The 15,859-nt window shown below is 36.4% G+C and overlaps 2 protein-coding genes across 9 annotated transcripts in view; one reads left to right on the top strand and one right to left on the bottom strand.

Annotated features, from left to right (window-relative positions):
• FBXL5 (F-box and leucine rich repeat protein 5) overlaps positions 1–11,103 on the top strand; it is a 36,385-nt gene extending 25,282 nt beyond the window's left edge. For both annotated transcript variants that reach the window (XM_081157366.1, XM_081157367.1), the window contains 2 exons: positions 3,707–3,855; positions 10,306–11,103. In XM_081157366.1, the coding sequence (XP_081013492.1) occupies positions 3,707–3,855; positions 10,306–10,382 (226 nt within the window). In that variant the 3' untranslated portion in view covers positions 10,383–11,103. The remainder of the gene's footprint in view (positions 1–3,706; positions 3,856–10,305) is intronic.
• Positions 11,104–13,724: 2,621 nt separating this feature from the next.
• CC2D2A (coiled-coil and C2 domain containing 2A) overlaps positions 13,725–15,859 on the bottom strand; it is an 82,472-nt gene continuing 80,337 nt past the window's right edge. For 6 of the 7 annotated variants that reach the window (XM_081157294.1, XM_081157295.1, XM_081157297.1 and 3 more), the window contains one exon: positions 14,439–14,762. In XM_081157294.1, coding sequence (XP_081013420.1) covers positions 14,574–14,762 — 189 coding nt within the window. In that variant the 3' untranslated portion in view covers positions 14,439–14,573. Of the gene's footprint in view, positions 13,844–14,438; positions 14,763–15,859 lie in introns of those variants that run through there. The other variant, XM_081157293.1, reaches the window with a different exon arrangement.

The raw sequence follows: 15,859 nt of genomic DNA, 5'->3' as shown, positions 1-15,859 counted from the left end.
CTGCTCTTTAATTTTTGCAGACAGCATGCATGTAGTTGGGTCTTTTTTTTATGCAGTTGAACACTGTTATTTAGTTGGTCTGTTTAGAACATTTACATTTAATAGAATTATTGATATGGTTAGATTTTCTTTTAAATTTATTATTTTTTTTAATACATTTTATTGCTTTCAAAGAGAGGAATGGAGAGGGAGAGAGAGACAGAAATATCAGTGATGAGAGAGAGTCATCGATTGGCTGCCTTCTTCACGCCACCTGCTGGGGGTTGAGGCCGAAACCCTGGCATGTTCCCTGACTGGGAATCAAACCTCGATCTCCTGGATCATAGATCGATACTCAACTGCTGAGCCATACCGGCTAGGCGATATGGTTAGATTTATGCCTGCCGTCTTGCTGTTTGTTTCCCCCTTGTTTCATCTTTTCTTTATTGTTTTGTCGTTTCCTGACTGCTTTTAGATTTATTAAGTACTGTTTTATTTGCACTATTTGCTAGTACCTCATTTATTTAGTGTTTGCTTCAGGGTTTATATGCATCTTTTAAAAATAATGGAAAAATAAACATAAAGGTTACTATTTAAACCATCTTTAAGTGGCATTAAGTGTAACCTTCACCACTATTTCCAAAACTTTTTCATCACTCAAGACAGAAACACTGTAACTAGCAAACAGTAACTCCTTATTATCCCATCTCTCCCAGTCTCTGGTAACTTCTGTTTTACTATATGTTTGCATTATACATCATAGATATGTCATATAAGTGGAAACATACAATCCTTGTCCTTGTGTCTGGCTTATTTCACTTAATGTATTCAAGGTTCATCCATGTTGTAGCATGTATCAGAACTTCATTCTTTTTTATAGCTGAGTAATATCACCACGTTTTTTCATTCATCTCTGATTTCATTGATGGGCCTTGGTTTGTTTCTCCCTCTTAGCTGTTGTGAATAATGCTGCTGTGAGCATCAGCATACAAGTATTTGAGTCCTTGTTTTCATTTCTTTAATTTTTTTAGCAGTGTTTTGCCTTCTTAGTTAAATTCATTCTTAAGTATTTTTTATCTCTTTGATGCTATTGTAAGTGGAATTGTTTTTTAAAAATTTTCTTTTCAGATTGTTCATTGCTCATATATAGAAATTTTTGCATGTTGATTTTGTATTCTGCTACTTTACCATATTTATTGATTAACTCTAGTGTTTCTGTGAATTCTTTAGCGTTTTCTACATATGAGGTCATGTCATATACAAACACATAATTTTACTTTTCCCTTTCCAATCTGGATGTTATTTATTGATTTATTGATTTTTCTAGTCTTAAGTGCTCTGGCTAGAATTTCCAGTACTGTAGTAAATGGAAGCGTCCTTAGTGGGCATCCGTATCCTGTTCCTAATCTTAGGGGGGAAAGTGTTCATCCTTTCACCATGGAGTATGTTAAATGTGCATTTTCCATATATGGCCTTTATCATGTGGAGGAACTTCTTTTCTGGTCCTAGTTTACTGAGTGTTTTTATCATGAAAGGGCATTTGATTTTGTTAAATGCTTTTTCTGCATCAGTTGAAATAATTATGTGCCCCCCTACTTCATTCTGTTAACATGGTATGTTATGGTGTAAAAAGGTGATTGATTTTCATATGTTGAACCACCCTTGCATTCCTGGGATAAAATCCATTTGGTCATGGTGTTTAATCCTTTTAATATGCTCCTGGATTCAGTTTGCTAGTGTTTATTGAGGATTTTTGCATTTATTTTTATAAGGAATTTGGCTTGTAGTCTCTTTCTCTGGTGCCTTTGTCTCACTTTGGTATCAGGGTAACACTGGCCTTATAGAATGAGTATGAAGTCTTCTTTCTCTAGTGTTTTGGAAGAGTTTGAGAAAGATTTTTAAAAATTATTTAAATTTTTCAATTACAGTTGACATACAATATTATATTAGTTTCAGGTGTACAACATAGTGATTAGACATTTACATATGTATACCTTACCAAGTGATCACCCGGTAAATCTAGTACCCATTGGATACCATAGTATTATTTTTAATTGTCCTTTAAATGTTTAATAGTATTCACCAGTGAAGCCATCTGATTTTGGCTTCTTGGTTGGGAGGTTTTTGATTACTAAATCAATCTCCTTACTTGTTACATAGGTCTATTCTGATTTTCTTTTTTTTTCCATTCAGTTTGGTACTTTCTGTGTCTTTAGGGAATTTGACCATTTCATCCAGGTTACACAGTTTGTTGGCATACAGTTGTTTATGCTACTGTTTTATAGTCCTTTCTTTTTCTATGAGTGGTAGTGGTGTCCCAGCTCCCATTTTCAACTTTGATCATTTGAGTCTCTTTCTTTCTTTCTTAGACAGTCTAGCAAAATGCTTCTCAGTTTTGTTGAACTTTTCAAAGAACCAAGTTTTGGTCTCATTGATTTTTCTCTATTATTTTTGTATTCTTTATTTTAAAAAAATGTTTGCTCTAGTCTTTGTTACTTCTTTCTTTTCTAGCTTTTGGTTTAGTGTGCTCTTCTCCTAATTTGTTATGGGGAGTTAGGTTATTGATTTCAGATCTTTGTTTTTAGTGTCAGTGTTTACAGCTGTGAAGCTTGCTGTCTGCCCTGTGTTTGCTGTATTCCAGCAGCTTTGATTTGTTGTGTTTTTTTTTTTATCCATCTTTAGTTTTATGTGTGTGAGACTTTTTTTTTGGCCCATTGGTTGCTTAATAGTATATTGTTTAGTGTCTACCTATTAGTGAGTTTCCAGTTTTCTTTCTGTTAATGATTTGTAGTTTGATTCCAGTGTGATCAGAAAATATTTATATTTTGTATGAGTTTAACCTTTTTAAATTTATTAAAACTTGTTTTGTGGCTTAACGTGGCCTTTCTTAGAAAGAGAATGTATCTTCTGCTGTTCTTGGATGGAGTATTCTGTCTTTCTAATTGGTTGTGCTGTTCAAGTTCTATGGTTTTCTGTGCTTTCCTATTGACCGTTTGTCTGGTATTGAAGTCTCCAACTGTTTTTGTAGAACTGCCTCTTTTTCCCTTCAATTTTGTCAAATTTTGTTTCCTATATTTTGGGACACTGTTATTACATATGTATATGTTTATAATTGTTTTATCTTCTTGGTGTAGTGAACCTTATATCAATATATAATCTTCTTTGTCTCTTGTAACCTTTTTTTAAATTTAAGTTTACGGTCTCTGTTGTTCAGCAGTAGTATGGCCACTGGAATATGTTTTCTCATACTTTTACATTTAACCTCTTTGTGTCTTTGTATCTGAAGTGAAGTCTCTTATAGATAGTACATGTAGATGCATCATGTTTTTTTAATCCAGTCTGCTAATCTCTGCCTTTTAGTAGAAGTGTTTGATTTACATTTAAAATTATGTGTATAATGTACCATTTGATTCCCTTTTTTCCCCTTTTCTGTATTTTTAAAAAGTTATTTTCTTGGTTGTTACCTTGGGGATACAGTTAACAGAACTTAAAACAGCCTACTTTGATAACCAACTTATTTCAATTATATATAAACACTCTGTCCTTACACAATCAAATATATTCCTGCCTAAAGATGAGGTTAGTTATCATGTTTTATGGTGATTTTTAGATTTTCTCATTACCAAATTGAAAGGTTTATTGATAGTGTTCCAGTGGGCCATTGGAATGGAATAAAGAAGTTTTCATAGATGAACATATTCTAATTGCTGGATTGCTTCTCTTACAGGGTTTTGACTCTGGGAGGAGGGCTGCCTTATTTGGAGCACCTTAATCTCTCTGGTTGTCTTACGGTGACTGGTGCCGGCCTGCAGGATTTGGTTTCAGCATGTCCTTCTCTAAACGATGAATACTTTTACTACTGTGACAACATTAACGGTAATGCCTTTTACCAATGAGATAATTTTGAAGGAATTGATTTTTTAAAATTTTAACAATTCGGGTTATTCTTAGGGTTTCTATTTAGTTTTCTAGATTCCTAATTACCAAACTGTTTTACTTTCAGATTTAGTCCTTTATGTTTGATAAAAATTTTTAAAAATCACATTTTTATTAATTAGCTCCTCTAAAAGTGTTTTATAGATATTTCAGATATCCATTCTGCCATATTTTTGAGATACGTAGTAGTTCAGTCATTTCAAAGTGGCAAGTTGTAGAAATACTAAAATTCTTATAAAGTTTTGGGCAGTTCCTCTAGAGTGACATAGCGCTCATTAACAATGTGGATGTGTTGATGTTCTGGATACATTGATATCTCAGGCATGACAGACTCAGTTTTCTAGTGGGACAGCTTTATAAAATGCAGTAGGAAAGGAGGACTTTGGTCATGTGAACTCCTCAGGAATTCTGGGTCTGGTTCCAAACAAATCATGGAAGAGTGAGGAGGGTGAGGGAAGTGGCTGAGGTGCTTTAGAGATGACTAAAATTCTTAAAGCATTTTGAAGACTGATTCCTGAACCTACTTTTAACAATCATCAGATAAACATGTCTTGATTTTTACACCTATCCCTACCCTTCCATGGGCCTCTTCCATGTGCTTTTGCAAAGTATAGCCAGTGCCCTTTTGAGCATTTGATAGTCACTGGTAGAGACTGAAATTCCCAGATGCATAAAAAGCTGCTCTCCAATTATTAGTAAGCATTTCAACTTTCTGTATTTATAAATGGAAACATTTAGATGGTTCAGATTATACCGTGCACTTGTTTTTTTACACCACATACTGTCGTCTGAGCCTGATTCATCTTAAGATGATGGGAAGATCAACTGAGTTTTTCTCAAGCACAACGATGGACAGGAGCCAGGAAGCCTAGAGGAGTGGTCTCTTCTTTAATTACTACCAGTAGGCAGAGAAGTCAGCAAATTTGCTGTTTCTCAGAGATTAGATTTTCCTTAAAATATATATGAAGAGACAGGAGATAGCAGCTCTCTTATTTCTGGCATCACATTGGTGATGCAGGAGATGATCTTTCATGTCTCAAAATAGCAACACTAACTTGGAGCATTTCTTTGCCCTTTGTCGCCTTTGGTGTATAATCAAGGAATGTGAAATGAACATCTAAAATTTCAGTTGACCTGCTAGGTGCACTGTTAAAAACAGTCTGATCACTATAGTGAAGGACTTGCTTTTTGCATAGATGCAGTGAGTTTGAGAAGGGAGATTTTTAAAAAATTTATCTTTATTGTTGAAAGTATTACAGATTTCCCCTTTTTCCCCCCATTGATCCCCTCCACCCCACATCCACCCCCCCCCAGGCCTTTCCCATACCATTGTCTGTGTCCATAGGTTACCCATATAAACATGTAAGTTCTTTGATTAATATCTCCCCACCCACTCCTCCACCCCTGCTTTCCCTCTGACATCCCTCAGTCTGTTCCATGCTTCTATGTCTCTGGATCCACTTTGTTCATCAGTTTATTTTGTTCATTGTATTCCACATATAAGTGCGATCATGTGCTACTTGTCCCTCTCTGACTGACTTATTTCACTTAGTATAATACTTTCCAGGTCCATCCATGCTGTCCCCAGAGAAGGGAGATTTTTTTTTTAATGTACAGTTATGTTATTATAGGTGTAGTATTGTACTTCCTAAGGCTTAATAGGACACATTGTGAAAAGTAACCAGTAAGCAGTTATTTTTATAAGAAAAATATATGTATGTTGCACTTGAATTGTCCAGAATGATTTTAGCATAGGTTATGCTTGTGGGAATAAATCTCACAACCGAATTTGTTGTATTTATTTTGGGTATATAGACATTATGGGGTAGGGGAGATTCGTCTCAGTTCATTTTTATGATCTGCCTACTTGTTTTGTGTGCATAATTTTTTAAGTCTTTTGAAATAATTTACATGATGGGATAAAATACTTAAAAAACTTTTGTACTTTGTTAGGATGTTAGAATTCTTTTCCTCTTAACTGGTTTTGAATACATAAATTATAAAGTGTTCCAGAGGAGCTGCTATATTCCTTTTATTGAATTTTAGATTTTTTTCATGTGAGTGATAATTTTCAATAAATGAACTTTAATGAAGATACCTGACTTTGAAAGACATTGAAGGAATTGACAGTGCTTGTGTAATCCAGTAGTAAGCCTCCTTTACAGCTTCCTAAAGCATGATGTGGGGAAATGGAAACCCTTTAACGCTTATGGGTGAACTGGTCATGTTACTTGTATTCCAGAGTACCAGCCAATTGCTCTGATACAATCTTTTTCTTAAAAAGACATGGACAGCCTAGAAAGTGTTAGGATACACTTGCATTGCATCCAGTTTTGCAGGATGACACGATTCATCCAGTACTTTTCACTGCAGCTCAAACTTATACAGTAAATAGTGACTGCTTAGGGGGCCTCCCTTTTTATTATCATTTTAATTATTTTTGAAAGTAGTTAATATGCTTTATACATGGTCTTAAAATAGTAAGTATACTTAGGTGACAAATTATGTTTTAAATATTTGAGAGTAACATTTAACGAAAAATGTGTTTTGTCAAAAGAAAGTTTACATAGTTAACTACAGGTTACTAACTAAAAGAAGTAAGTACTGATTAACAATATTCATTATCTAAATAATAAGTGATAAGTAAAGCAGAATGATCTGTTTCCTAAGCTCTGGCAGAGGTTTTGCAGAAGGTAATTCAGTAATCTAATATTTAAACAATATCTACTGTGAGGAAGACATTGTACTAAATGTCGATATAAAATGCCATTTTTTATTCTTCTGAATGATTCTTCATGACATTTAAATTTGTTATTTGACAAATTAAGATTTAAATATAAAAGAAGGCTTCTTAGCCTTCTTTTAACAAGTGTTAAATGGAATTGCATAGTTTTAGAGCTCTGAACAATGATAAGAAATAAACTTTTTGTACTTATTTGCATTTCAGTATATGTGTAATTTATGAGTTAAGATAGATTAGCTTATAGTTTTGGAGGTGACAGTCTCAGATGATTTGCTCTCTTATGTTTCTAATTTAAGTTAAAGAGGAATTAAAGGTAAGTTCAGGTAAGTGCAGATATACAGCATAATAAGTAAGATGCTTAATGTCAAGGAAAAACAAATCATTCAATAATAAAAAATTTGAGTGAATAACTATAGCTAACATATTTAGTCATATTTTTTTCCCAATGCTGCCTCTTTTTTTCTGTTGTCCATTTATTCCCTTTTCTGAACAGCCCTCTGATGCTTAACGGTTTTACTCTTAACATTGCTTATGATTTCCAGGCTTTGGAAATTGTCACTCTCCCATTTTCTACAATATGAGACTAACCCAAGTTAAAGATAGTGGTTGTCTTCACTTTTGCTTTGCCCTAGGCCATCAACAGCATACAGTCCCTTCATGGATGACATCACTGGGATGGATTATTAGGATCAGACACCTGCTCTGTCATTGACCTTATGATGGGATTGCAGTTACCGTTGCAGTTATTGTTTAAGTACCCATAGGCTTTCTACTTTCACATTGAAAATACTGGCATATTAATTCCCCCTGTTTACTCTGTTCACTTAGAATCCCATTGAAATGCAGACATTCTAGTGATGACTGTTTGAGGGAGGGAGCACATTTTACATAAGTGTGAGCAAGAATGTTGTTTTGTCATGAATAATGAGAAGCTGACAGGCAGCAGGATTGGGTTTCTGTCTACCTAATAGAGGGCATGTGTTCTTTTCTTTCACTATTATCCCTACTACCATCCATTAGCTTTTGAGAGCAAAGAGTAGCCCAGGTGGCCAGAGTGGAGACTGAGGATGCTGGGCCCCTCTCTTTTGTGGCAGATGGTAAAAAACTGTGGTATTTGGAAAGAGGGATCTTTAGCTTCTTTCATCCAACTGGCTCCTTTGAAGGCTCCCCTTTGTTTTCTCCCTTGAAAACCAGTAGCATACCTCACTTTTCATTGCTTTCAGTCATTGTTTATGATTTTTTTCTGGCCACTGATGAATTTACTCTAAAGACATTTTGAAGTATTTTAGGGAATTTTAGTTTGGAGAATTTATATGACGTCTCCATGTCTCTTTCCTCTTATTTCTCCTGTTTAAAAAATTTGGAGTAGAATTACATACTGAGAAAAAGATAATCAATATCTTTAAAGGATAATACGTTTTTGCACAAGCTACCAGTTCAAGCATTTCACCTCAATTTCTAAGTGTCAGGGCAGGGCCATGGTAGTGAACAGGGGGTTGGGTCTTGAAGAAAGTCACCGGGTGATTGGTAGGCACGGAGTTCATTGGGGTGGTGGTGGTGGTGGTGAGGTAAGGCAAGATGGGGTGGCATGGAGGGTTGGGTGGTGTTGAAAATATAAAAGCTGAAAATGTATTCAAAGGGAAAACCAGGTCAAAGGTTGACAGTGGGAGAAGGGTGTGAAACCATAGGCTTCTTATCAGGGCATTTCTGATAATAAATACCTGATAATGTGCACTAAGAAATTATACTTTGATTTTGGTTAAGATGACTAACCTTGTGTCTTATTTTAAGGGAAAATAATCTTAACAAAAATGCTACTTTGTGAATTTTAAATATTTGACACACTCAACTTCTCATTTTAAAATAAAAAATGAGCTTGTGGTAATTTGGTTTTATATTTATTGTGGAAACATTTAAACCTATGAATATGGACTAATGTAATGAATGTTTGTGTATCACTGGCTTCAGTAGTTGTAAACCTATGGCCAGTCTCTTTCATATACCACTGCCCACTTCCATACATGCTCCCCATGTCCCAGGCACCACTTCCGTTTCAGAGTTAAACATAAGTGAAAGTAAATGAAATGATAAGCTGTTGCAGTTCCACATGTTTGTAAAGTTCATTACTTTCTCTTCTTACTTATAAGATACATTATCATTTCTGTAGTGAAGTATATGAACATTATGCTTCATTGACTGTATATACTAAGAAATTTGCCTTTTGTATTTTGTACATGCAATTTCAGGGATACAAGAAACAGTTAAATTCTGGGAAATAAATGTATTATGCATGTCCAGTTGCGAGTAGTTATTTTCTTAGGTTGGCATTAGCATAGTGGCCTTTTACAATGGGTTGCTTTTTTAAGAAACAAAGCTAATTTAAAGTACATTTCTGGTTAAGCTAGATGTCAATCCAGAGTACTGCAATTTTTCAATTATAACCCTTTGACATAGTCTATAATAAAATTACATTTCATGTACTTTTTGTGTGATCCTTAACATTTATCACAATTGCAAGTCTTTTAGTTCTGACTGATGAGTAAAGAACTATTTTCTGCTCTTTCTTTGTTCATGGTGCAGGTGCACTGAAAGGCTTCTGTACAGTTAAAACATCTTTTTCCACATTTGCCTGCCTTTCTGAAAACTTATTCAAAGTAATTGACATTTAACTATGTGCCATGATATCTCTTTTCCACATTTTAAAATTCACAGCTATGTTCCCTAATGGTCTTTTATCTAGTTTCTGGGTAGCATAATGTGACTGGGATAAAATATCAGCTATTCCACAAGTATTATTACTGTACTTTGTAACTGAATCACATTTTTTTATTATGTCTTGATATGTTTAGTTAGTTAACCACTCTATACTTAATTCTGGAAGATTATTTCACTTAACACTACATATGATTTATTTTGACTGCAGATGTTATAAAAATATGACAAACATGTTAAGCCTATGTCTCTGTAGTTTTTTAAAATTCTGAATATAATGTTTATTGTAATTGCTCAATATTGGATTCTTTAGCTGATCTATTACAGATAAGGCTGTTTTTGCCTTAATGATAGTTTTCGGAAGGATGTTCAGAGTATAAGAAATCTGTTAAGCTAACCTGTCAGTCTTTTTTATTTTTAAAAAATTTTTAATATATCTTTATTGATTTCAGAGAGAGGAAAGGAGAGGGGGAGAGAGAGATAGAAACATCAATGATGAGAGAATCATTGATCAAGCCCACAACCGGGGCATGTGCCCTGACTGGGAATTGAACCCCGATTGCCTGGATCCTAGGTGGATGCTCAACCGCTGAGCCGTGCCCGGCCGGGCCCTGTCAGTCTTGCTGTGGGTTATCTCCTTTTATTCTTAGATTTTTATTTTGTAAGAATGTTGCCAAAATATTATTTTCCTTCTTTTTTCATTTAGCTTTTGGACCATGAAGGATATATTAGTTGAAGTCAAGCTATTGACAATTTTTGTGTCTGAATAAATTTTTATACACTAATTGTGAGATTTTACTTCTATGTTACAAATGCATTGCTGGTAAAAAAAATATATATATATATCAGTGTTCTAAGCTCTTTCATAAAAGCAAGATTATTTTTATGTGATCCCAAAGAAATTCCTCCTTTCACACTTTTCTGTTTTTATACAGGTCCTCATGCTGATACCGCCAGCGGATGCCAGAATTTGCAGTGTGGTTTTCGAGCCTGCTGCCGCTCTGGCGAATGACCCTTGACTTCTGACATTTGTCTACTTCATTTAGCTGAGCAGGCTTCCTTTCATGCACTTTACTTGTAGCACATTTCTTGTGTTAACCATCCCTTTTTGAGTGTGACTTACTTTGGTCCCATTCCTTACGGCCTCAGAAATCTTAAAACTTACCAGTGAATTGTACAGTGTTGTTTCTCTTACAAATCATATTTTTGTTTTAGAAAGAGATTAGGTCTTTTCATGAGGATGAGAACAGTTTTATCAGATTTCTTTTAAATTGAATGCTTTGAAAATAATGTCACTAATGCCTTGCCATTTAAAGTATTTTTTAGATTATTTTGAGTTTTAAAGTCAGTGGGGGTTATTGGTTCTCTTTCTATATAAACACTGTACCAAGCTTTGCAGATCTTTTCAAACATACACTTCTGAAGTTTTATTTTCAAAGACTGCACGTTTTGGAAACCAGCCTGTTCTCCATAATGTTTCTTTTACTTGAACAATTCTCAGAGGGCCAATTCAGACACACCCACATATAAGATTCTTTAAGATTATAGAATAAATTGGCTACTTGGCAGTAGCTCAGTGAGCTCGCAAAGCACCAATTTATTTGTATTTGCTTCAAAGAACCCTGGTTCCTACCACTGTGTCCCTAAATTGTCAAATTTGGGAGGGATTTTTAAAAATTCCACAATCATTTGAAGAAATGTATAAATAAAATCTACTTTGAGGACTTTACCAAGTAATGTCTTTCGTGTTTTGACTTTATCATCTCAATGCAGGTTTACTTTAGTGTAAAATAGGACTAAATATTTTAGCCCCCATGAAATCCTGACCTTGATAAACAGTTTTAGACAGACACCTAATTTTGTTGAGCTGACTTTTTAAAAATTAATTATGCAGTAGTCAAAATTGGAATTTGTAAGCTTATCTTCATTGCTGTGTGAAAAGATAATGGGAATGGAGACCTCCTGTCCAGAAAGGTGCATACTGAGCCAATTTTTGATAATGCTGTATATAATTTTATGTCACGAGGAAGAGAATAGTGAGTGGCATGCCATCAAAATACGTGCGAGGCTGCGGAAGAGGAAGTGGTCTTGCGGTCCTGTAACTTGTGTTCCCAGGTATTGTTTAGTTTATTGGGGGATAGGAGGAGAGATAGAAACGATAGGTAAACAGGTTTCAGTTCAGCCTAAGAGAAAACTTGGTCTTAGAGCTTTTTAAAGATGAAAGAAGAATCATTTGATGGGCATATAAATAAGGGTAACTCACGCATGCTTTTACATTTCACTAACATTTGAGTTTACTCTCTGAGGGAAGACCAGCTCTCGAGGGTGGATGTCGAGTGACTGAATTGGGACCATCTTTCTTTTTGAGTTTGCAGCTCTTCAACTTAAGCAGTTACGTCTTTGTGGTACTGCTTGCACCGCCTTGTCCTCTAAAGGCTGGCCTAAGCCCTGGGGGAGGAACTGCTTCTCGATCCCTTAGAGAACTCGAAAGGAAACCTGAGCTTACGGAACACTTACAGGGTCGGAGGTTTCATTTTGTAAGGTTGACTGTCTTATAGTTAACATTTTTATTTCTCTAAATGTTTAATCAAGTTTATTGGAAAAGCTGACATCAGGGACTATTTCAAGAAAACAACAAGAATTTTTCTGTGGTGAATGCCACCCAACTCTGTACTTGGTCTTCTCTGTACTTCCATAAACTGCATGGTAAAATTACTCATCTAGAACCATGCCCAGGTCGCCAAGGGAGGACTCACTTTTATCTCCCGTGAAATCATACAACAGCATAATATTCTGGGTGGAAATTATGAAAATACTTATGTAAAAAAAAATCATGATTAAATGGTGTTTCAGGACTTGGTTCTAAATGTTATTCTTTTAAATTAATTAATTTGAGCAGCTCATTTCCCTAGGGATTGGCGGTAATTGAGGTGCCTCCCTTTTGCTTTGCCCTGTGCCGGTTGATGTTAGCGAACAATTAAGTAGGACTTGGCAAGCTTGAACCACACTGACTTCAAGTCAGTACTCATCATGTGGAAATGTTTTCTACTCTCCACCTTCCGTCCAGTTGCATGGGGGAGACAGCGTAATTTGCATTTAGTTTTCATACATTATTGCTGTTCCATTATTAAGAGGATGGTTAATATTTAATGTTACACTATATATACTTGGTTTAAATTTATCTTGGGTTTTGTGATTGATTTCACAAACTATTGAAACTTCATTCTTAGAATACAAGGCAATGGTTAATGTAAAGCACCTTGTGGTTCCTGACATCAGGTGCTCAGTGCTGGGCAGGGTCCTAAGTACAGTTGATCCTTGAACAGCTTGGGTTTCCACTGTGAGGGTCCACATACATGGAGTTTTTCAATAAATATTTGACTGTTTTGATCCGCAGTTGGGCGTCTGTGGATGTAGAGAGCCCATTGTATGCATTGATGTACGCCATCTTATATAGGGGACTTGGACATCTGGATTTCGGTATTTGTGGGAGTGTCCTAGAACCAGTCCCCCTGTGGATACTGAGGGACACTAAGGTTTTTGGGAGTCAAAAGTTATATGCAGATTTTTTTGGGGGGGAGCTTGTGCCCCAGCCCCTGTGTTTTTTGAGGTTCAGCGGTACTTTCCGTGTACTGACTTGTTTAATCATGACAACGATGTGATGAAGTAGGCAATGTAACCATCACCATTTTTATGTGGGGAAAAATCAGTAACAGGTTAAGGAACATGTCCGTGGATTCCCAGCTAGGAAGTGGCGAGCTCGGCTTTCTCTAGAGTTCATTCTCTTACCCACTGTGCCATTCTGTCTCTGTTACACTGATAATGACTGTTAGGGGCCAGTCCTGGACCTCTCCCCTTAAGAGTTCATGTCGGTATCAGAGGCGTGTAGAAACATTATTTTAACAGTTTGATAGGAAGGCACAAGGGAATATAAAGGGGAAGGTTTTCCTTTATTTGCTCCCTCTGTCTTTGTTTTGTTTTGAAGTGAGGTCCTATTCCAGGTACATTAGTTGTTCACAGCTGGAGGTGATTTATATCATAAAGGATATGAGGCAGTGTCTGGAAACGTCCTTGGTTGTCATTTGGCAGAGGGGAAGGATGTAACTAGTGGAGTGGGGAGAAGCAGCTAAACATCCTGCAATGCACACGGCAGCCTGCACCAGCAGCATTTACGTGGCTGAAATGTCAGCGGCGCTGCTGCTGAGAAATCCTGCTTTATGGGTCTCTCCTGGGCACACCTTCCTTCCCTTGCCAGCACATACATTTGATCCTCTGTAACTGCTTCGTATGGTACCTGCACTTCGGTCCTCATGTCTGGGCTGCTATGGCAGTGCCATAGATTGAATGGCTTAGGCAACCTTGCTCACAGTTCTGGAGGCTGGGAAGTACGTGGTCAGAGTGCTGGCTGATCTGGCTCCTGGTGAGGGCTCTCAGTCTGGTTTGCAGACAGCCATCTTCACGTATCCACACGGCCTAGAGAGAGGAAGCAAGCTCTCTCCTGTCTCTTATCAGGGCACTAATCCCGTCTTAAGGGCTCTACCCTCATGACCCAGTTAGCTCCCAAAGGGCCCCATCTCCAGATACCATTTACAAAGGTATCAAAATAACACTTCAGAATAGGAGCTGGGGGTGGGGGTGGGGGGCACAAACTTTCAGTCCATAGCAATGGCTTAATTTTTTAAACTACTTCCCTTTTGTTACATATTTAAAAATATTCCCTTTTCCCCTCTAAAAATACTATAGTGCTTCAATCAGTGGGTGTATGTGTGTTTGTATATATGTGCATGGGAATGCATATATCTAGTTGCTTGGTATTTCTGTAGGATATGGTCTTATTCAGCATTAAAAATAATTGTATAGTGCAATGTTGTGCCTCCTCCCCGCAGAAAAGTTGAGTTGTTTTACCGGGTTTTAAAGGTATGATTGATACTCTGCTGGACAGGCAGAGAAGGCATTCCAAGTAGGAGGTCAGCAATACAAAAGTATGGCAGGATAAAGCTCGGTGTAAGGAAACTGGTAGTTTCTGAGTTTAGGTCAAAGCAGCAGAAACTAGGCTGACTACTAAATAATACTTTTTTGGCACTGTTTGAAATTTTTATTTCATTTGCAAATATTTTCTTCCGATGCGACTGATCAGTATTAAAACTATTCTCATATCCTAATTACAGTTTTACATCATATAAAAAGTATGGAGTGAAAAAAATTACCTGTTACGTATAAGGGAGGCAACATAGATCCAAACAGACAGAACGTTTTTGGGATATGGGTGGATATATACAGCTAAAGCAAATTCAACATTAGGAACATCAATATTGTGTACTCCAGTGCTATACACAGCTTCAATTAAAGGCTTCAATTCAGAGTAGGGCATGTGGAGGGGAAATCCAGAGAACTGGAGGGAGAAAACAAGATTTGTAGACATTAGTGAAGCTTAAAGATTTTATTTTTTTCTTCATCTATGCAATTCTTAATAAGCCTTCCTTCCGGATCTCAAAGTCATTTATTTAGTTCTGTCTTTCTGTTCAGCTGTATACTAGCAATACAGAAAAAGGAGTGGCTCTAGATATTTTTTTGTTTGTTAGTTGCAAGCATACTGACCTGGTGTATAAGACACCTGTTAGTCACCCTCCGTTGTTCCCTTCCCTCTTACCTATAGCCCCTAGTTTGCACAGTGACCCATGTTATTTCAGGGCCCAGGTTAAGGTAATCATTGCATTCTATCCCCCTGGCCACAGGGATGGGCACGTGATCAAAGTGGAACTTTGCTAGGAATAATGGCAGTCAGGCTCTCCTGCTTTGGCAGTGTGTATGCATGTTGTCAATAGGTGGGAATCCTGTCTGGAACTTTCCAGCCATTTGCTGCCACTGGAGAAGCCAGTTTGAGGAAGATAGCATCACTTGGAGGAAGCAGACTTGCAGAAAAGCCCTGATACGTACTCGCCTCTTTTATTTAAACAAGCCAGTAACTTATTTCTATTGCTCAAGGATGTTTGGACTAAGTTTTCTGTTACTTGAGAACATCTGGCTGAAAACCTGGCCTTAAAAGTTCAAGGATACATTTAAGTCAGTGAATAGAATTAAATGTCCAACTTCACACTGTTTGTCTAACAAGGAGAACTGTTTTGAGACTGCTTGCAAGGTTTTACTGGCCAGCTGTGAACACTCAGCACTACCAATAGGCAGTAGAGAGGATATACTGTCTATTAATGAGAATTGTTCTTAGCAGTGAAAAGCAATTAGTATAAAATCATATCCTTTTAAGAAACCTGATTGAGAGTGGTTGGTTTCATCTTTATGCACAGTTGAATCAGCCACATGCTTTTATTTAATACTTGCAATGTATTTTATAAATTACTTTTTATAGGATCATCTTATAAAAATTGGTGTTTTCATTTTAAAGAGGTATTCTGCTATTTAATGATAGGTTAATTACTGAGATTTAAACTTTTAGGGACATCTTTTAGTCTGCACTACTTTATCTATATACTT

This window comes from Miniopterus schreibersii (genome assembly GCF_964146895.1).
Source record: "Miniopterus schreibersii genome assembly, chromosome: 1".
NCBI lineage: Eukaryota > Metazoa > Chordata > Mammalia > Chiroptera > Miniopteridae > Miniopterus > Miniopterus schreibersii.
This window is presented reverse-complemented; position numbering and strand designations above follow the sequence as displayed.